Raw genomic sequence first — 21,556 nt, forward strand, 5'->3', positions numbered from 1 at the left:
TGCATAGAAACGAATGAAAATGAAAACACAACAACCCAAAACCTATGGGACACTGTAAAAGCAGTGCTAAGGGGAAGTTCATAGCAATACAGGCATACCTCAAGAAACAAGAAAAAAGTCAAATAAATAACCTAACTCTACACCTGAAGCAACTAGAAAAGGAAGAAATGAAGAACCCCAGGGTTAGTAGAAGGAAAGAAATCTTAAAACTTAGAGCAGAAATAAATGCAAAAGAAACAAAAGAGACCATAGCAAAAATCAACAAAGCAAAAAGCTGGTTCTTTGAAAGGATAAATAAAATTGACAAACCATTAGCCAGACTCATCAAGAAACAAAGGGAGAAAAATCAAATCAATAAAATTAGAAATGAAAATGGAGAGATCACAACAGACAACACAGAAATACAAAGGATCATAAGAGACTACTATCAACAATTATATGCCAATAAAATGGACAACGTGGAAGAAATGGACAAATTCTTAGAAAAGTACAACTTTCCAAAACTCGACCAGGAAGAAATAGAAAATCTTAACAGACCCATCACAAGCACGGAAATTGAAACTGTAATCAAAAATCTTCCAGCAAACAAAAGCCCAGGTCCAGACGGCTTCACAGCTGAATTCTACCAAAAATTTAGAGAAGAGCTAACACCTATCCTGCTCAAACTCTTCCAGAAAATTGCAGAGGATGGTAAACTTCCAAACTCATTCTATGAGGCCACCATCACCCTAATACCAAAACCTGACAAAGATCCCACAAAAAAAGAAAACTACAGGCCAATATCACTGATGAACATAGATGCAAAAATCCTTAACAAAATTCTAGCAATCAGAATCCAACAACACATTAAAAAGATCATACACCATGACCAAGTGGGCTTTATCCCAGGGATGCAAGGATTCTTCAATATCCGCAAATCAATCAATGTAATACACCACATTAACAAATTGAAAAATAAAAACCATATGATTATCTCAATAGATGCAGAGAAAGTCTTTGACAAAATTCAACATCCATTTATGATAAAAACTCTCCAGAAAGCAGGAATAGAAGGAACATACCTCAACATAATAAAAGCTATATATGACAAACCCATAGCAAACATTATCTTCAATGGTGAAAAATTGAAAGCATTTCCTCTCAAGTCAGGAACAAGACAAGGGTGCCCACTTTCACCATTACTATTCAACATAGTTTTGGAAGTTTTGGCCACAGCAATCAGAGCATAAAAAGAAATAAAAGGAATCCATATTGGAAAAGAAGAAGTAAAACTCTCACTATTTGCAGATGACATGATCCTCTACATAGAAAACCCTAAAGACTCCACCAGAAAATTACTAGAACTAATCAATGACTATAGTAAAGTTGCAGGATATAAAATCAACACACAGAAATCCCTTGCATTCCTATACACTAATAATGAGAAAACAGAAAGAGAAATTAAGGAAACAATTCCATTCACCATTGCAACGGAAAGAATAAAATACTTAGGAATATATCTACCTAAAGAAACTAAAGACCTATATATAGAAAACTATAAAACACTGGTGAAAGAAATCAAAGAGGACACTAATAGATGGAGAAATATACCATGTTCATGGATTGGAAGAATCAATAGAGTGAAAATGAGTATACTACCCAAAGCAATTTATAGATTCAATGCAATCCCTATCAAGCTACCAACAGTATTCTTCACAGAGCTAGAACAAATAATTTCACAATTTGTATGGAAATACAAAAAATCTCGAATAGCCAAAGCGATCTTGAGAAAGAAGAATGGAACTGGAGGAATCAACCTACCTGACTTCAGGCTCTACTACAAAGCCACAGTCATCAAGACAGTATGGTACTGGCACAAAGACAGAAATATAGATCAATGGAACAAAACAGAAAGCCCAGAGATAAATCCACGCACATATGGACACCTTATCTTTGACAAAGGAGGCAAAAATATACAATGGATTAAAGACAATCTCTTTAACAAGTGGTGCTGGGAAATCTGGTCAACCACGTGTAAAAGAATGAAACAAGAACACTTGCTAACACCATACACAAAAATAAACTCAAAATGGATTAAAGATCTCAACGTAAGACCAGAAACTATAAAACTCCTGGAGGAGAACATAGGCAAAACACTCTGACATACATTACAGCAGGATCCTCTATGACCCACCTCCCAGAATATTGGAAATAAAAGCAAAAATAAACAAATGGGACCTAATTAACCTTAAAAGCTTCTGCACATCAAAGGAAACTATTAGCAAGGTGAAAAGACAGCCTTCAGAATGGGAGAAGATAATAGCAAATGAAGCAACTGACAAACAACTAATCTCGAGAATATACAAGCAACTCCACAGCTCAACTCCAGAAAAATAAATGACCCAATCAAAAAATGGGCCAAAGAACTAAATAGACATTTCTCCAAAGAAGACATCCAGATGGCTAACAAACACATGAAAAGATGCTCAACATCACTCATTATCAGAGAAATGCAAATCAAAACCACTATGAGGTACCATTTCACGCCAGTCAGAATGGCTGCGATCCAAAAGTCTACAAATAATAAATGCTGGAGAGGGTGTGGAGAAAAGGGAACCCTCTTACACTGTTGGTGGGAATGCAAACTAGTACAGCCACTATGGAGAACAGTGTGGAGATTCCTTAAAAAACTGGAAATAGATCTGCCTTATGATCCAGCAATCCCACTGCTGGGCATACACACTGAGGAAACCAGAATTGAAAGAGACATGTGTACCCCAATGTTCATCGCAGCACTGTTTTATAATAGCCAGGACATGAAGAAACCTAGATGTCCATCAGCAGATGAATGGATAAGAAAGCTGTGGTACATATACACAATGGAGTATTACTCAGCCATTAAAAAGAATACATTTGAATCAGTTCTAATGAGGTGGATGAAACTGGACCCTATTATACCGAGTGAAGTAAGCCAGAAAGAAAAACACCAATATGGTATACTAACGCATATATATGGAATTTAGAAAGATGGTAACAATAACCCTGTGTAAAAGGGTTACACAGGGTTACTACGAGACAGCAAAAGAGACACTGATGTATAGAACAGTCTTATGGACTCTGTGGGAGAGGGAGAGGGTGGGAAGATTTGGGAGAATGCATTGAAACATGTAAAATATCATGTATGAAACAGTTGCCAGTCCAGGTTCGATGCACGATACTGGATGCTTGGGGCTGGTGCACTGGGACGACCCAGAGGGATGGTATGGGGAGGGAGGAGGGAGGAGGGTTCAGGATGGGTAACACGTGTATACCTGTGGTGGATTCATTTTGATATTTGGCAAAACTAATACAATTTTGTAAAGTTTAAAAATAAAATTTTAAAAAATTAAAAAAATAATAATAAATAAATAAACAAACTACAGGAGACTTTAAAGGTTCTTAAAAAGTCCCATATTAGTGGGACTTTCTTGGTGGTCCAGTGGCTAAGATTCCACACTCCTAATGCGGGGTCCTGGGTTCCCTCCATGGCCAGGGAACAAAATCTCATATACCACAACTAAGAGTTCAGATGCCACAACTAAAGAACCCATGTTCCACAACTAAAAAAAATATAAAAAAAATCCCGCATGTCACAGCTAAGACCTGGCACAGCCAAATAAATAAATATTAAGAAAAAACCATATTAGTGATCATAATGCAAGGATTTTGTTTGGAGCTCAATTTATACCAACTGCAAAACTAAGTAAACCAATAAGAGAGTTATAGGGAACATAAGAATTCTCTTATAAATAAGAGGATTATGGACAACTAGGGAAATGGGAAGGACAGAAAATTTCATATTAAGACATCATATATGTGATGATGGTGTTATTTTTATAGTTAAAAAGAGGTACTTCCCTGGTAGTCCAGTGGTTAAAGATGAACCTGCCAGTGCAGCAGACATGGCTTCAATCCCTGATCCAGGAAGACTCCACGTGCTACGGGGCAACGAAGCCCCTGCGCCACAACTAGTGAGCGCTCACACTGCAACTGTTGAAGCCCGCGTGCCTAGAGCACACGCACAGCAGTGAAGAGTAGTCTCAGTTCGCTGCAGCTAGAGAAAGCCCATGTGCAGCACTGAAGACCCAGCAGAACCAAAAAAAAAATTGTTTTTAATTTAAAAAGAGGAGTCTGTGTTTGAGACATATAAGAAATGTTTATAGGTAACCTGACATGATGTTTTGTATTTGTTTCAAAATTAGAGGAGAGGTGGGTAGCAGGGTGGGAAGAAAATAAAATGTAGTCATGTGTTAATAACTGTTTCAAATGAGTGATGGGTAGGTACATGGAGGTTTGCACTATCATTCTATTTTTTATATTCAAAATATTTTATAATTTAATAAAGATAACTGAATAAATAAAATAAATGATTCTCAGGTTAGAAAAGAGGTAAAATCCAACTAATTTTTTTTAAAAGGAAGCACACAGACATAAATAAACTTTAATTTTATACAAACTTCTATTTTAGATGGACAAACCTCAATTCTAAATTATCACCTTTAAAGTGTAGTTTATTTGACTTCCCAAAAGTGTCTGGAAATGCCATATTCAAAGGCCATCTTCTTTTTATTTTAAAACCAAAAAGCATGAAATGTAAAATCCAGGAAATTTTATTATAAACACGTCTGGGACACTGATAATCTACATATATGTGAATTTAAACACAATCAAATAAATACAGAAAGTATAAATATATAATTTGGTAATAAACGCTTTCACTAAAATCTTAGCATAGATTTTTCTTTGTTCACAATTTTTATAAATATACAATAATGCTTCATTAAAAACTTGAACACAAAGTGAAAAAAATCTTCTAGAATGTAAGATTTTCTAATACAATGCTGAACTTGAATAGGTTTATTTCTTAATTATTAAACTATGAACGGTTCAAAAATCACTGCCAGTAGCCTGGTGTAAACAATTCACTACAAAAGCCCTAGTGAAGGTTCTACAGGTTTTTAAAATGTGTTCCAAAAACTAATCTACCATGTTTGATGAAATGTTTGTCCTGGATTCTAGAAGAAAGAGTCACTGCTACCTAATGCCCACTGTTATCCCTGCCTTGCCCCCAGTCTATTCCATTTTGGGAACATCATCTGAAACTCAGTATTATGCAAAGTTACAGACTAGATGCAAGACTAGGGCTTCCCTGGTGGTTCAGATAGTAAAGAATCCACCTGCAATGAAGGAGACCTGGGTTCAATCCCAGAGTCGGGAAGATCCCCTGGAGAAGGGAATGGCTACCCACTCCAGTATTCTTACCAGGAGAATTCCATGGACAGAGAAGCCTGAGGGGCTACAGTCTATGGGGTCACAAAGAGTCAGACACGACTGAATGACTAACACTTTCAATATTATAGTGTATAAGATGCAACTCTTATATAAGTACATTCAGTTAAGTTTAATATTACGATTTTTTTGAATGCTGAAAATTAAATACTATCTGATTCAACTCCCTGATATATCGGAAATCATATAAGCTTTCAGGTTTGAGCTCTCCTAATAGCATAAACATTCAGGCTTCTTACAAACCATTGATCTCAAGATTAGATTAAAAACAAGTATCACTTTCAAAGTGAAAGTGAAGTCACTCAGTCGTGTCTGACTCTTTGCGACCCCATGGACTGTAGCATACCATACTTCTCTGTCCATGGGATTTTCCAGGCAAGAGTACTGGAGTGGGTTGCCATTTCCTTCTCCAGGGGATCTTCCCCACCCAGGGATCGAATCTGGGTCTCTCTCATTGTAGGCAGACGCTTTACCCTCTGAGCCACCAGGGAAGCCCAAGATCACTTTCAAGATGGACTCAAAGGTCATAAATGTCTGCCAGGTGGTTCAGATTTACTCTCAGGTGATGGGAAGCCACTGAAATGACCGGGTTCCCAAATACCTGTCTCTTAATCTCATGTTATTGTTTTTTCCTTGCCTGAATCCAACTATTCCTACAGTTTTAGTGACCACCTATATTAAGATGGCTTCCAAATTTGTACTTTAATTGCTGACATGTTTGGAAGTGCAGATCTGAGTACACAACTGCCTAATTATAAAGCTGCCCTCTTATAAGCAACAAATTATGTATTCTTTCATCAACCCCAACCTAAAGGCTGCTTATGTGTTTTCATTAGTCCCTGTTAGCCTCCATTTGCATGGATCAACACACCACCATTCACCAGTTCTCCAGAATTAAAACAACAAAATCATCTTCGGCCTCTTCTCTTTTCTTTCCCTTCTATCAGTCCAATTCATTACCCAGTCCAAAAGCTTTACTAAATCAAACTTTTCTTTCCTTTTCCTTCACTTCAGTCCAGTAAGATCTCTCTCTAGGATCAGGGTAAATCCAGCAATGCTCTCACCTAGTAGAACTGTAGTTCCTTCCTTTCCCCTCGAGCTCATCTTTTGCAGAGCTTCCAGAGCCATTTCTCTAACAGCTCTAATTATGTCACAAACTTCTCTCTGTTGAAAAGCTTTCAGTGGTTACCTACTATCTCATAATGAAGTATAAACTTCAAACCTATGTAAGGTCTTTTATAAGCTGACCTTGTCTATCACCTCACTAGAACAGCTTTCCACTGTTCTTCTGCACTGAAGTCTACCCACATGGGACTCACCTTCTCATCTCTGTGGTATTTCCCATCTCTTCCCACCACCGACCAGGAATACTCCCCTAACACTCTTTGTGAAATCCTATTTATCCTTCAAGGTGCTGATCAAATGTCTCCAGCTACTTATCTCCCTAAATTCTCCCAGTACAATCAAACATAAAGCACTCTCTTCCTTCTCTAGCACAGCCCAACAGTCTGAAAGTTGTTTCTTATAAAAAAAAGGTAAACATCTACCCTCTGATCTAAATTCTGAGTTAAAGGCTATACAGATGAGCCTAATCCTTTTCTACACCACAATTTTTCAAATACTTGAAGCCTCTCCTAAAACTAATCTTCACAGGGTAAACTTGCTCAAGACTTGCAGGTAATAAAACTTACGGACATAATCTCTACAAAATTTCATCATCATAACTATTCCTGTCTGGACTCTTTAGTTTTCCAAGCATCTCTTCTAAAGTGTGGTGCCCCAAAATAAACACAATACTCAAAAGACAAAAACAGGTGCTTTTGCAAATTATGCACAATATTCACCTCACCCCGCCAAATCTGGATACTCACAATGTCTATTAGCAAATTAACAGCTCAAAATAGTTCAGTTAATAAATTTGTTAGTTTTTAGGGGTGCAATGTTTAATAAATGTGCAAAAAAAGAAGTGAAAATAACAAAACGAGGTTCAAAAAGGTTCCTGTAAGAATGAAGTATACAAATACAAGAATTTATCTTAGAAAGGAAGAGAATTACCTTTTGAAACATGAGATAAGTGGAACTGGCTGGATAAAAATTCAAGTAAATTACATATAAGAAGGGTGCAATAACAAAGGAATTTTCTAGATAAACTTTAAGGAATCTTTTACTAAATAATCTACTCTAGAGCAGGCAAATTTTCAATAAAAAATATGCTAATCAGTACTTTGTTATCAAAAATGCCAAATACTCCCTGGAGAAGGAAATGGCAACCCACTCCAGTATTCTTGCCTGGAAAATCTCATGGACAGATGAGCCTGGTGGACTAGTGTCTGGCATCGCAGAGTCGTACACAACTTAGCAACTGAACAACAACAACACACAATCAGGCAGATGGCGATTTGGGGAAATAGTTCTTGATGGAAATGTGACATAAAATGACGAGTGAAGTGACCTAGCAATATGGAATACAGAGTTTTGTAAGAAATTAACATTTGTGTATAGAATAATAATTGCAAATATTCAAACAATAAAGTCCATGGCTAAAGAAAAAAAAATGCCAAATACATGCAATGCTCTTAATCTTTTTATCTTGAAATGTCAACAGGTTTGTTTTTTTTTTTAAGTTAAAATTTCAACAATTCTAAACTTAAATTCAGCTGACTGGATAATACTCAAGACTTATTTTGAACTACATAACAACACATTTTTCCCTTATTAAATAATATCCTATGTAAAAAATACAGTAGTTCTTTGATGACTAGCACCAGAGTAATTAACTGAATTAAAAGAAAAATTAATTTCCTCCAAAGGGTTCTTAAACACTACTCATTGGTGGTGTTCAATTTATGCAATTCAAAGAAAACTCCAGGAGACCTGTAAGAAGCACCTTTCATATCCAGGAAATAAAAAAGTTAGATGACTTATTTTTGGAAAACTCGCTTGAAAACAAACTAAAAATATTTTCCCTTGCTTTACAGCAGAAGACTTAGGAAATGTGTAATGGTATTTACAGACTGTACAACATATCTGTGCCACAGTCCTCAACTATCCAAGAACTGAGACACAAAGAGATATTAAACAGGTGCATACAGTGATTGTACTACATTATTAATAAAAGCCGAATTTTTTTCACAATCAAGAAAATCAACTCTACAATCAAGAGTACCTGGATTCAAAATATCAAGCTAACCGAAGTATAAATCAGCATATGCTATGCTATGCTAAGTCACTTCAGTCGTGTCCGACTCTGTGTGACCCCACAGACGGCAGCCTACCAGGCTCCCCTGTCCCTGGGATTCTCCAGGCAAGAACACTGGAGTGGGTTGCCATTTACTATTCCAATGCATGAAAGTGAAAAGTGAAAGTGAAGTCGCTCAGTCGTGTTGGACTCTTAGCAACCCCATGGACTGCAGCCCACCAGGCTCCTCTGTCCATGGGATTCTCCAGGCAAGAGTACTGGAGTGGGGTGCCATCAGCATAAGCACTTTGGAAAACAACTTGGTATTATAATAAAATTAAACATATCCTTTGACTCACAAATTATTTTAGAATACACATGATTTTGCTAATTTAAGTCTTTCTTTAATGATACTATATTTTCAAAGAAATGAAACTAATACAAATTTTTTTAATGGTCAAAAGACTTAACAGATACTTCACCAAAGACCCATGGTTGGCAAATAAGCATATGAAAAGATTCTTAACATCCTCAGTCATTAGGAAAATGGAAATTAAAACCACAATGAGATAACACTAGCTACCTATTGTTGTTTAGTCACTAGGTCATGTCCGATTTTTTGTGACCCCATGGAGTGGGGTCTGCAAGGCTCCTCTGTCCATGGAATTTCCCAGACAATAATATTAGAGTAGGTTTCCATTTCCTTCTCCAGGGGATCTTCCAGACTTAGGGACTGAACCCTCATCTTCTGTATTGGCAGGTGGGTTCTTTACCACTGCACCACCAGGGAAGCCCAGGTATCTTAAAGTGAGTGCAACAGGGTCTTGGGAGTGCAAACTCGAGGGAAAGGTAACGTGGGGTCTGGTGATGGGATCTCTCTTCCACACTGTCAGTGAGCATGACCTACTTTTGTCCGCGAGGAAGGTGACGCTTGGGGCCAACGCTGGAGCCACTTTAAAACTGACAGAACCTAGTTCTGGTGAGAATGTGAAACTAGAACTTTCATGTGTTGCTGGCAGGAATGCAATATGGTACAACCAGTTTGGAAAGCAGTTTCTTATATAGTTATATATATATATTGATACATTTACCACAAAAGACAGCAATCCCATTCCTAGCTGTTCACCCAAGAGAAATAATGTTCATTGGAAATCCTGTATGGGAATTTTTATAGAGGCTTTCTGCACAGTCACCAAAAACTGGAAACCACCTACAGGTCATTCAGCAGGTGAATGGATAAACTGTGGTAAACCGGCACAATGGAATTGGAATACCACTTAGTAACAAAAAGCAACTACTGACACATGGACGAATCTCAACTGCATCATGCCGCATGAAATTAGCTAGACTCAAAAGACTGCATCTTCTCTCCATTTACATGACATTCTGGAAAAAGCAAAACTATAGTAACATAAATCAGCGGTTGCCAACGGCAGGGTTAGGGTGAGAGGAGGAACTACTAAGGGTTAAGAGGGACTACTGGGGGTGATGCAACTGCTCTGTATCTTGATTCTGGTGATATTTATGACTGTCAAATATCATAAAATCATACATCAAAAAGGATGAATGTTACCATATGTAAATTATACTTTAGATCAATCCGATGTTTTAGATATTTTTTTTAATTTATTTATTTTAATTAGAGGTTAATTACTTTGAATCCCCCTCCCACCTCCCTCCCCATACCATCCCTCTGGGTCATCCCAGTGTACTAGCCCCAAGCATCCTGTATCCCGCATCATGGAATTTAGAAAGATGGTAACGATAACCCTGTATGTGAGACAGCAAAAGAGACACAGATGTATAGAACAGTCTTTTGGACTCTGTGGGAGAGGGGGGGGGGGGGATGATTTGGGAAAATGGCATTGAAACATGTATTATATTTGTTTTTACTGTTACCTGACAATTTATGAAAAATAAACATCTTTCCCTCTGTTTGCAATCTTTCAAGAAATACTTCACCACCATGCTAGGTTCTTTGTGGACTTTTTTAAGAAAGAAATATTTCCTGCCCTGATACAGTTTAAACCGCTCATTAGGGAAACAAGTCTAAGATATTAAAATAATTTACAGAAAAAGGTTAGGCAAAACAATTTTGAGTAATAATAAATATGCTTTACATGTGCTCTACGAGGAAGAAAAAATTTCCTCTATCAAGAGTTATACGAAGTGAATGAAACACCACTTTCAAAGGTCTTAGTGCTTCTCAATATTATTATCATCTCTTTCAAGTAAGGATCCTGATACTTGGGAGGACAAATGCTTTGTCCTTGATCCCTCAATTAGACGTCAAAGCTGAGATTCTAGAACCCAAGCCTTTCTGACCCCAAAGCCTGAGATCTTCTGCATCCTGGTAATGCAAAAACACAGAGGAGATTACTGCCACGTGGTGTGATTTCAAGGACCAGGAACGCCCCCTACCTCCGCAAACACCAAGACTTTACTGCAAGATTCCTACACAGAAACACGATTAGCGCCATGTATCTTAAAGTGAGCGCAACAGGGTCTTGGGAGTGCAAACTCGAGGGAAAGGTAACGTGGGGTCTGGTGATGGGATCTCTTTTCCACACTGTCAGGGAGCATGGACCTACTTCTGACAGTTTTGTCCGCGAGAAAGGTGACGCTTGGGGCCAACGCCGGAGCCACTTTACAAGGTCAATACCAAGAAAGAGGAGAGCAGAGGCGCTCAAAATAACATCTCTTCAATTTCCCCACGACCCTCGGTCGCAAGGTGGGCACTGGCGACCAGGGAGGAGGAAAGGTACGTCCCTATCTCTCCCTGGACCCTTTGGTTAAAACCTCCCTGGACTTGTCCCTATCTACACTGCCGATCGCAAGGACCCACACAGGGCGCCGGCCAAGGCTCCCGGCGCTGGGCGGAGGAGTGTGCGGAGCTAGCGCCGCGGCGGCAGGGCTCAAAACCTAGACGCTGCGGCGCAGGGACTCAGGCACTTGGCGGGCCACTCAGTGACAGCCCGACTGCAAGCAAGTGGCGAGCGCGGAGGGCGCGGCGGGGTGCACAAACTCGGCTGACCACTCTGCTGATTACCACTAGTGCCGCACGTCGTTTTCCGACCACCCAACCGCTGCCCTCGCTCTCATCTCACCTCTCCAATTCTTGTACTCCGGGATATAATAGTATTTGTTCCCGAACCGGTCTGTGCCCACTTGCTCTTTCACTTCCTTGGACAGTGCTCTCCGCAGGACGCCGAACAAACGCTGAGACCAACCCATGCTATTCCACCAGCTCCCGCGCGGGTGGCGGCGGGATCTTCCCGGATCTCAGCAACCAAAGCGGGAACGCCCCCACCGCTGACCCCGCCCACCAACGCCGAGGCGTCCCACCCACCTCCATCCGCGCACTCTCTAATAAAGGCACTCTCCATTGGTCGGATGGCATCATGCTTAACCAATGGGAGGCTTCGCTACTACAACCCCGCCTCCGAGTTCTGTCATGGCAGCGTCCAGTTCTCAAGCCAATGTGAAAGAACGGGATGCTAGGGTTCTTGTCGGCCCGACAAGCGGGTTTAGAAGACCCTCTTCGCCTCCGGAGAGCAGAGTCCACACGGAGGTAAAGAAAGCCTTACTTTTTTCTCTAACATGCTAGTTAAAATGTAGACCAAGACTGTGTTAGCCTTGCCTCACACTTTTCCGCCTCATTATCACTTGCCTGCCACCACACTGGGCTTTACTCTCTTCTGCTCTGTGAGTGGAGAAAACAAGTTACCTTTTGTCCATAGGCAACTGGGTGCGAAAAAAGGCTCGGGTGAGGGCGCTTTACATCAAAATGAGGATATTTTAATTTTATTCCTTTTCTCTCATGCTTTCTCTCCGCCTCCCAAGGAATAACTATCGTTCAAGAATTTATTCTTTCATTTCATTCAGCGTATTTAGTGAGGTCCTACTATGTGCCAAGCAATATGTTGAAGGCCGAGCATAGGCCAGAAATTGAACAAAATTTAGCGTGACTCGAGGCAGAGAACTGTGAGGAGAGGGCCATTGACAAGAGATGAAGCTGGAGAAGTAGAGAGGGCTAGATGGGGAAGAGCCTTGTATGCTTGGTTATGGGGTATGACGATCAGAAAAAGGTGACAACTATTGCGTTTTGTCATCAGCTTGGAGAATGGATTGAAGTTGAGAGCAAGAGTGAGAACCAAGTTAGGTAACTGTTGCAAGGAGAGTGTTGAGGGAAGCCTGAGCCAGGGTTGTGGCAGCTGGAACAGAGGGTGAAGATATTTGAAAAATAGCTAAGAAATAGAATCACAGGTCTTTTTTTCAGCCCTATGAAGAGTGTTGTCTTATATATTGTATTTACACACATTGTAAACTCCACTGGACAGTGTTACAATTTTTGTTTTCAACCATCAAACATATTTTAAGGAAAAGAATAATCTGTTTAGATCCATATCATTTCTGTTGCTGTCTCTTCATTCCTGATAGCCCAAGTTTCCTTCTTATATCACTTTGCTTCTGTCTGAAGAACTTTGTTTAGCAATTTTTATAGAGCAAGTCTTGATGGCCCTGTAGTTTGTGGAAAGGAATCTGCAGTCATTTGAACCACTGTTTCTCTATAGGTAATTTGTTATCCTCTGATTGCTTTTGAAATTTTCTTTGTTTTTTGTTTTCAGCAGTTTGATTTTTTTTTTTTGAAACTTTTTTTTTTTAAATTGAAGTATACCCAGGTGGCACAACAGTAAAGAATCCACCCACTAATGCCGGAGACTTAAGAAACATGGGTTCGATCCCTGGGTCAGGAAGATCCCCTGGACGAGGGCATGGTAACCCATTCCAATATCCTCGCCTGGAAAATCCCATGGACAGGGGAGTCAGGCAGGCCACAGTCCATGGACTCGCAAAGAATCAGACATGACTGAGTGACTGAGCACACACACACAGTTGATTTATAATGTTGTGCCCATCTCTACTGTACAGCACGGTGACTCAGTTGTATACATATATACATCTATGTATGTACAATATATACATGAATGTATACATATATACTGGAGAAGGCAATGGCAACCCACTCCAGTACTCTTGCTTGGAAAATCCAATGGACAGAGGAGCCTGGTAGTCTGCTGTCTATGGGGTCACATAGAGTCGGACACGACTGAGCGACTTCACTTTCACTTTCCTGCATTGGAGAAGGAAATGGCAACCCACTCCAGTGTTCTTGCTTGGAGAATCCCAGGGACGGGGGAGCCTGGTGGGCTGCCATCTATGGGGTCGCAGAGTTGGACACGACTGAAGCACCTTAGCAGCAGCAGCAGCATACATATATACATTCTTTTTTAATATTCTTTTCTATTATGGTTTACCACAGGATATTAAATGTATTAAGTTGGTACAAAAGTAATTGCCATTTTGGACCATAAATTTTAAATCATTATGTGCTGTGTTTAGTTGCCCAGTGTTGTGTCTGACTCTGCAACCCCACGGTCTGTGGCCCATCAGGCTCCTCTGTGCATGGGGATTCTCTAGGCAAGAATACTGGAGTGGATTCCTGTGCCCTCCTCCAAGGGATCTTTCCAACTCAGTGATCAAACCCAGGTCTCCCACATTGCAGGCAGATTCTTTACCATCTGAGCCACCAGGGAAGCCCAAGAATACTGGAGTTGGTATCCTATCCCTTTTCCAGGGTATGTTCTGACTCAGGAATTGAAGCAGGGTCTCCTGCATTGCAAACAGATTCCTTACCAGCTGAGCTACCAGTGAAACTCAAACTAGGGTCAAATACATGTTTATTAATCAAAATAGTAACCATTACATACAACACATTTTTGCCAACAAGAAATAGGTTTGTTTGAAAATCTGTGCTTCAGGATTTGATGAATTCTTGGAAAGCATTTTCTGCCTCCTGCTGGTTGTGAAAGCGTTTTCCCTGCAAAAAGTTGTCAAGATCCTTGAAGAAGTGGTAGTCATTGGCAAGAGGTCAGGTGAATATGATGGATGAGGCAAAACATCATAGCCCGATTCTTTCAGCTTTTGAAGCATTGGTTGTGCAATGTGTGGTCAGGAATTGACATGGAGAAGGATTGGGCCCTTTCTGGTGACCAGTGCCGGCTGCAGGCCTGGTAGTTTTCAGTGCGTCTCATCAATTTGCTGAACGTATTCTCAGACATAATGGTTTCGCCAGAATTCAGAAAGCTGTCTTGGATCAGACCAGCAGCAGGCCACCAAACAGTGGCCATGACCTTTTTCTGGTGCAAATTTGGCTTTGGGAAGTGCTTTGGAGCTTCTTCTTGGTCCAGCCACTGAGCTGGTTATCTCTGTCATATAAATTCCACTTCTCGTCGCACGTTGCAATCTGATCAAGAAATGGTTCTTTGTTTTTGCATAGAATAAGAGAAGATGACACTTCAAAACGATGATTTTTTTTTTTTTTTTGTGATCAGCTTACGAGGCACTCACTTATTGAACTTTTTCACCTTTTAGTTTGCTTCAAATGCCGAACAACTGTAGAATGATTGACATTGAGCTCTTCAGCAACTTCTTGTGTAGTTGTAAGAGGATCAGCTTGGATGATGACTCTCAATTGGTCCTAGTCAACTTCTGATGGCTGGCCACCACACTTCTCATCTTCAAGGCTCTCGTCTCCTTTGAAAAACTTCTTGAACCATGACTGAACTGTACATTTTCTAGCAGTTCCTGGGTCAAATACATTGTTGATGTTGAAAGTGGTCTCCATTGCTTTACAACCCATTTTGAACTCAAATAAGAAAATCATTTGAATTTGCTTTTTGTCTAACATCATTTTCATAGTCTGAAATGCATATAAAATAAATAGAAAGTAATAAGTCATTAGCAAAAAAGGATAAAGCAAGAAATGTGAATTAAAATAATTTATAACAACCACATTTATTTAAGAATGTATTCCAATATCAAATGGCAAAGTTCAACAATGCAAAACTGCAATTACTTTTGCACCAACCTAATATTTAGCAATCAGTGTGACATGGAAAGCAGCCAATCAAAATGGATTCTGGCCATTAATGACCAGTATGTGATGTCTCAGCAAAGAGATTGGAAAAATGATTTTAAAAGACACCAGGACTCATTCTTTTCCTTACCCTCCTTACCCCAATTTCCTCTGCCTTCCCCTATATCTCTACTCTTTTACTTTTCCCTTCATCCGCTCTCCTTCACTTTGTCTCTTCTTCCTCTTTTCTCCCCTATTCTCGTCACCGCCTTGGCCCAAGAGTCCCCAAGACCTCCCCCAGGCTTGAGGATTCTCTAGAAGGACTCAGTATGCAGCATATAGTTGTACCAAATTACTCATAATTATGATTTATTACAGCGAAAGTATACAAGGTGAACTTATTGGAGGGAAAGGCACATGGATGACTTGAGAAGGAAACCAAGCACAAGCTCCCAGTGGAGTTGCATAGGACATGCTTAATTTCTTTCTTTTTTTTTTTCACACTTAATTTCTTTAGCAATGAATTGTGATAGCATAGATGAAATCTCTATCAGAGAAGTTCATTACAGACTCAGTGCCTAGAATTTTTAAGTACAAACTGGCCACGTAGGCACTTTCTGCTTAGCATGTTCCAAAATTCCAGACTCCTAGAAGGCATGTAAGAATTCATAATGTACACTGTTTGCTTCAAATAGTTTAGGCACAATGAGCCATTCTTACCCAGAAATAATGGGAACCCTCCTGAAATCCCAGAAGGCAGGTAAGGGCCAGTCTTACAAGCAGGCCTTTTTAAGGATAGTAGCCTCAGGCCTGCCATTTTAATTATTTTTTGCATACCTTGCCTCCTTCCACACAAACCCTACCCCTGGTTCCCTGTTGTAGAACCCTCCCCTTTCCTTTTCCCTTAGCCCCTTCTCTGGTTCCCAGATGATACAGATCTGAAGTATTTAGGTTGGGTAGAGGTAGGCTACCTAAAAGGCAGGGATTAGATTGGTCTAGAGTGAGATTTCACAGGCTAAAAAAAAAAAAAAAAAATCAGAAACAAAAGCAAGCAAGACTATATCAAACTAAAAGCCTTCTGTACAGCCAAGGAAACCGTCAACATGGTGAAAAGACAGCTTACACTATGGGGAAAAAGATTTTCAAACCGTTTATCTGATAAGGGCTTAATATCCAAAATATATAAAGAACTCATTCAACTCAATAACAAGAGGAAAAAATAAAAAATGGACAAAAAAAAACCCCTGAATATGCATTTTTCCTAAGAAGATATACAAATGACCAACAGATACATGAAAAGATGTCCAACATCACTAGTCATCAAGGAAGTGCAAAATCAACAGGCAACACCCCACACCTGTTAGAATATCTGTTACCAAAAGGAAAAGACATAACAAATGCTGGACTGGATTTAAATGCTGTAGAGAATTTAAAACCCTTGTGCACTGTTGGTGAGATTTACAAATTGGTACAGCCGCTGTGGAAAACCATTATGGAGGATGCTCAGAAATTAAAAATAGAGCTACTGTATGATCCAGCAATTTCACTTCTGGGAATATATCCAAAGGAAATGAAAGCAATAACTTGCAAAGGTGTCTGCACCTCCATGTTCATAGCAGCTTTATTTACAATAGCCAAGACATGGAAAACTAAGTGTCCATCTATGGATGAATAGATAAAGAAGTTGTGTTACATATATTCAATGAAATATTATTTAGCTACAAAAAGTGAAGAAACCCTGCCATTTGCAGCTACATGGATGGACCTTGAAGGCATTATGCTAAATGAAATAAGGGTGACAAGGAAAGACAAATACTGTATGAACACAATGGCGTATTACTCAGCCATTAAAAAGAATACATTTGAATCAGTTCTAATGAGGTGGATGAAACTGGAGCCTATTATACAGAGTGAAGTAAGCCAGAAAGAAAAACACCAATACAGTATACTAACGCATATATATGGAATTTAGAAAGATGGTAACAATAACCTTGTGTACGAGACAGCAAAAGAGACACTGATGTATAGAACAGTCTTATGGACTCTGTGAGAGAGGGAGAGGGTGGGAAGATTTGGGAGAATGGCATTGAAACATGTAAAATATCATGTATGAAACGAGTCGCCAGTCCAGGTTCGATGCACGATACTGGATGCTTGGGGCTGGTGCACTGGGACGACCCAGAGGGATGGAATGGGGAGGGAGGAGGGAGGAGGGTTCAGGATGGGGAACACATGTATACCTGTGGCGGATTCATTTTGATATTTGGCAAAACTAATACAATTATGTAAAGTTTAAAAATAAAAAAAAATAAATTACCTACAAGTAGGGAAAAATAAATAAATAAATAAATATGTGGAATCTTAAAAACTCATAGAAAAAGAGATCAGACTTATTACCAGAGTCAGGGAGTGGTAGGAGGAAGAATTGGAGGAAAGTGGTCAAAAGGTACAAAATTCCAGTTATAAATACGTAGTACTAGGGGTGTAATGTACAATATAATTGGTTATAGTTGACACTGAAGTACGATGTATAGGAAAGTTGTTAAGAGAGTAAATCCTAATAATTCTCATCGCAAGGAGAAATTTGTTTTTGTTTTTTTCTTTTTGTTGTATTTGTATGAGATAATGGTTGTTAGCTGATGGATGTTAGATGATGATGTTACTACTGTAGTAAGCATTTCACACTGTATTTAAGTTAAGCCATCATGCTATACATCTTAAGCTTATTAATGATGTATTTATGTTTCAATAAGTCTAAGGAGAAAAAAATCTCATTTAAATTAGCATCATTTTGATCAGTAATGAATGTAGAAGTCATTTAGTTACATTAGCCTAATTGCTTTTTAACATCTAAAAGATTGAGACAGGTTCTAATAGTTAACATTCACTAGGCACTTACTGTCTCGGAGAAGGCGGTGGCACCCCACTCCAGTACTCTTCCCTGGAAAATTCCATGGACGGAGGAGCCTGGTAGGCTGCAGTTCATGGGGTCGCTAAGAGTTGGACACGACTGAGCAACTTCACTTTCACTTTTCACTTTCATGCATTGGAGAAGGAAATGGCAACCCACTCCAGTGCTCTTGCCTGGAGAATCCTGGGGACAGGGGAGCCTGGTGGGCTGCTGTCTATGGGGTTGCACAGAGTCGGACATGACTGACGTGACTTAGCAGCAGCAGCAGGTACTTACTGTATGTTGAGTCTTTTTATGAACCCTTTTTATGTTTTAACTCATTTAACCTTAATGTCCTCACCAGGATAATGATGTTTTATAGTTACTGAATATCAGAAATTTCACTCATCTTGATTTGTGTGAGTACTTGTTAATCACTTTTATTTATATTTAATTTTATTTATTTAAATGTGCTTATTTATTGAGTTGAACATACTCATTTTATATTTCTGTAAGAAACAATTCAGGGAAATTTTTTTAAACTGTAATTTAAGCTTTTGTTCACTAGATGTCCTCAGTTAAGTTTTAAGTTACAAGAATTTAGCTTTTTGTTCATGAAAATTTGTTTCAGGTTCTAGATATCTAAATTAAAATGAGTAAAATACACTCTTTAAATAAGACATAAGATAATTAAGATAATGCTTCAGGAGAAACTCTTTACATGTAATTGTTAATACTCTTAATACTTCAAAAATTTGTATAAGGCTTTTAATAATCTATAAACATCCTTGGATGTATGTTAGGAGATTTAAGCATTGTATTTAAGCCACTTTTAACTTCATGTAATTTTGGTGAAATAAGGACATTTTAATGTTAAATTGCTTTCCTGTTGTTTAGTTTTATCTCCCCCCCTCCTCCACTTCTGTTAAATTACTTTTGGGGGGAGCATAGTTGCTTTACGGTGTTGTGTTAGTCTTTGCTGTACAACAAAGTGAATCAGTTATATGCATACTTGTATCCTCTCCTTTTTAGATTACATTCCCATTTAGGTCACCACAGAGCACTGACTAGAGTTCCCTGTTCTATGCAGTAGGTTCTCATTAGTTATCTGTTTTATACGTAGTAGTGTAGACGTGTCAACCCGTCTCCCAATTCATCCCACCAGCCCCTTACCCCCTTGGTATCTGTACCTTTGTTCTGTACATCTTGGTCTCTTATTTCTGCTTTATGAATAAGTTCATCAGTACCATTTTTCTAGATTCCATAGTCAAGTGATAAATTATATAATATTTTTCTCTTTCTGACTTACTTTACTCTGTATGACAGTCTCTAGGTCCATCCATTTCTCTGCAGATGACACAATTTCATTCTTTTCTATGGCTGAGTTATATTGCATTGTATATATGTAGCACATTTTCTTTATCCATTCCTGTGTTGATGGATATTTAGGTTGCTTCCATGTCATGGCTGTTGTAAATAGTGCTGCAATGAAGATTTGGTGCATGTATCTTTTTCAACTATGGTTTTCTCTGGATATGTGCCCAGGAGTGAGACTGCTAAGTAATATGGTAGGTCTATTTTTAGTTTTTTAAGGACCCTCCATAGTGGTTGTATCAGTTTACATTCCCATCAACCGTGTAAGAGGGTTCCCTTTTCTCCGCACCCTCTGCAGCATTTATTGATTTTTTTTTTTTGATGATAGCCATTCTGACTGATGTGAGATAATACTTCATTGTAGTTTTGACTTGCATTTTTCTAATAATTAGCAATGTTGAACATCTTTTCATGTGTTTATTGGCCATCTGTATGTCTCTTTTGGAAAAATGTCTGTTTAGGCCTTCTGCCTATTTTTTATTGAGTTGTTTGTTTTTTCTGATATTGAGCTCCATGAGCTGTTCGTATGTTTTGAAGGTTATCAGTTGCTTCATTTGCAAATATTTTCTCCCATCCTGAGGGTTGTCTTCATTTTGTTCATGGTTTCATTTGCTGTACAAAAGCTTTTAAGTTTAATTAGGTCCCATTCATTTTGCTTTATTTTCAGTACTCTAGAAGGTGAATCAGAAAAGATCTTGCTGTGGTTTATGTAAAGAAGTATTCTGCCTGTATTTTCCTGTAACAGTTTTATAGTGTCCATCCTTACATTTAGGTCTTTAATCCATTCTGAGTTTATTTTTGTGCATGGTGTTAGAGCATGTTCTAATTTTATTCTTTTACATATAGATGTCCAGTTTTCCCAGCACCACTTATTGAAGAGACTGTCCTTTCTCCATTTTGTAGTCTTGCCTCCTTTGTCATAGTTAGGTGACCATACATGCATGAGGTTTATCTCTGAGCTTTTTATCCTGTTCCATTGCTCTATATTTCTGTGCCAGAACTATACCATCTTGATTAATATAGCTTTGTGGTATAGTCTGAAGTCAGGAAGCTGAATCCTCCAGCTCCATTTTTCTCGTCCAAGATTGCTTTCGCTTTTCAGGGTCTTTTGTGTTTCCATACAAATTGTAGAGTTTTTTCTTTTAATTCTGTGAAAAATGCCATTGGTAGTTTAATGGGGATTGCATTGAATTGGTAGATTGCTTTGGGTAGTATAGTCATTTTCACAATAATGATTCTTCCAATCCAGAAACATGATATGTTTGTCCATCTGTTTGTGTCATTGATTTCTTTCATCAGCATCTTATAATTCTCTGAGTATAGATCTTCTACCTCCTTAGGTAGGTTTATGCCTAAGTTTTTTATTCTTTTCGTTGTGATGGTAAATGGGATTGTTTGCTTAATTTCTTTTTCTGGTCTTTCGCTGTTAGTGTATAGGAAAGCAAGAGATTTCTGTTTATTAATTTTTGTCCTACAACTTTACCAGATTCATTGATGAGCTCTAGTAGTTTTCTGGTGGCATCTTTAGGATTTTCTGAGTATAGTATCATGTCATCTGCAAACAGTGACAGTTTTACTTCTTCTTTTCCAATTTGGATTCCTTTTATTTCTTTTTCTTCTCTGATTAGCATTGCTAGGACTTCCAAAACTATGTTAAATAATAGTGGTGAGAATGGACATTCTTATCTTGTTCCTAATCTTAGAGAAAATGCTTTCAGTTTTTTACTATTAAGAATAATGTTTGCTGTACGTTTGTCATATATGGCCTTTACTATGTTGAGGTGGGTTTGCTCTATGCCCACTTTCTAGAGAGTTTTTATCATAAATGTGTGTTGAATTTTGTCAAAAGCCTTTTCTACATCTATTGAGATGATCATATGGTTTTTAT

The 21,556-nt window shown here is 38.7% G+C and overlaps 2 protein-coding genes across 8 annotated transcripts in view; one reads left to right on the forward strand and one right to left on the reverse strand.

The window, feature by feature from the left end:
* NDUFAF2 (NADH:ubiquinone oxidoreductase complex assembly factor 2) overlaps positions 1-11,819 on the reverse strand; it is a 185,226-nt gene extending 173,407 nt beyond the window's left edge. Inside the window, exon 1 of one of the 3 annotated variants that reach the window (XM_044932577.1) lies at positions 11,593-11,810. In XM_044932577.1, coding sequence (XP_044788512.1) covers positions 11,593-11,719 — 127 coding nt within the window. In that variant the 5' untranslated portion in view covers positions 11,720-11,810. Of the gene's footprint in view, positions 1-11,592 lie in introns of all 3 variants that reach the window. The other 2 variants (XM_025270500.2, XM_025270501.2) reach the window with 2 other exon arrangements.
* Positions 11,820-11,882: 63 nt separating this feature from the next.
* The window catches only part of ERCC8 (ERCC excision repair 8, CSA ubiquitin ligase complex subunit), a 53,733-nt gene continuing 44,059 nt past the window's right edge, over positions 11,883-21,556 (forward strand). For 2 of the 5 annotated variants that reach the window (XM_006046960.3, XM_025270499.2), the window contains exons 1-2: positions 11,927-12,056; positions 18,659-18,713. Coding sequence is in view for 3 of the 5 variants with exons in the window: in XM_025270498.2 (XP_025126283.1) it covers positions 11,898-12,056 (159 nt within the window). In the remaining 2 variants the exon portion in view is untranslated. Of the gene's footprint in view, positions 12,057-18,658; positions 18,714-21,556 lie in introns of all 5 variants that reach the window. The other 3 variants (XM_025270498.2, XM_006046959.3, XM_025270497.2) reach the window with 3 other exon arrangements.

The sequence above is a fragment of the Bubalus bubalis genome, chromosome 19 (assembly GCF_019923935.1).
Source record: "Bubalus bubalis isolate 160015118507 breed Murrah chromosome 19, NDDB_SH_1, whole genome shotgun sequence".
In the NCBI taxonomy this organism is placed as follows: Eukaryota; Metazoa; Chordata; class Mammalia; order Artiodactyla; family Bovidae; genus Bubalus; species Bubalus bubalis.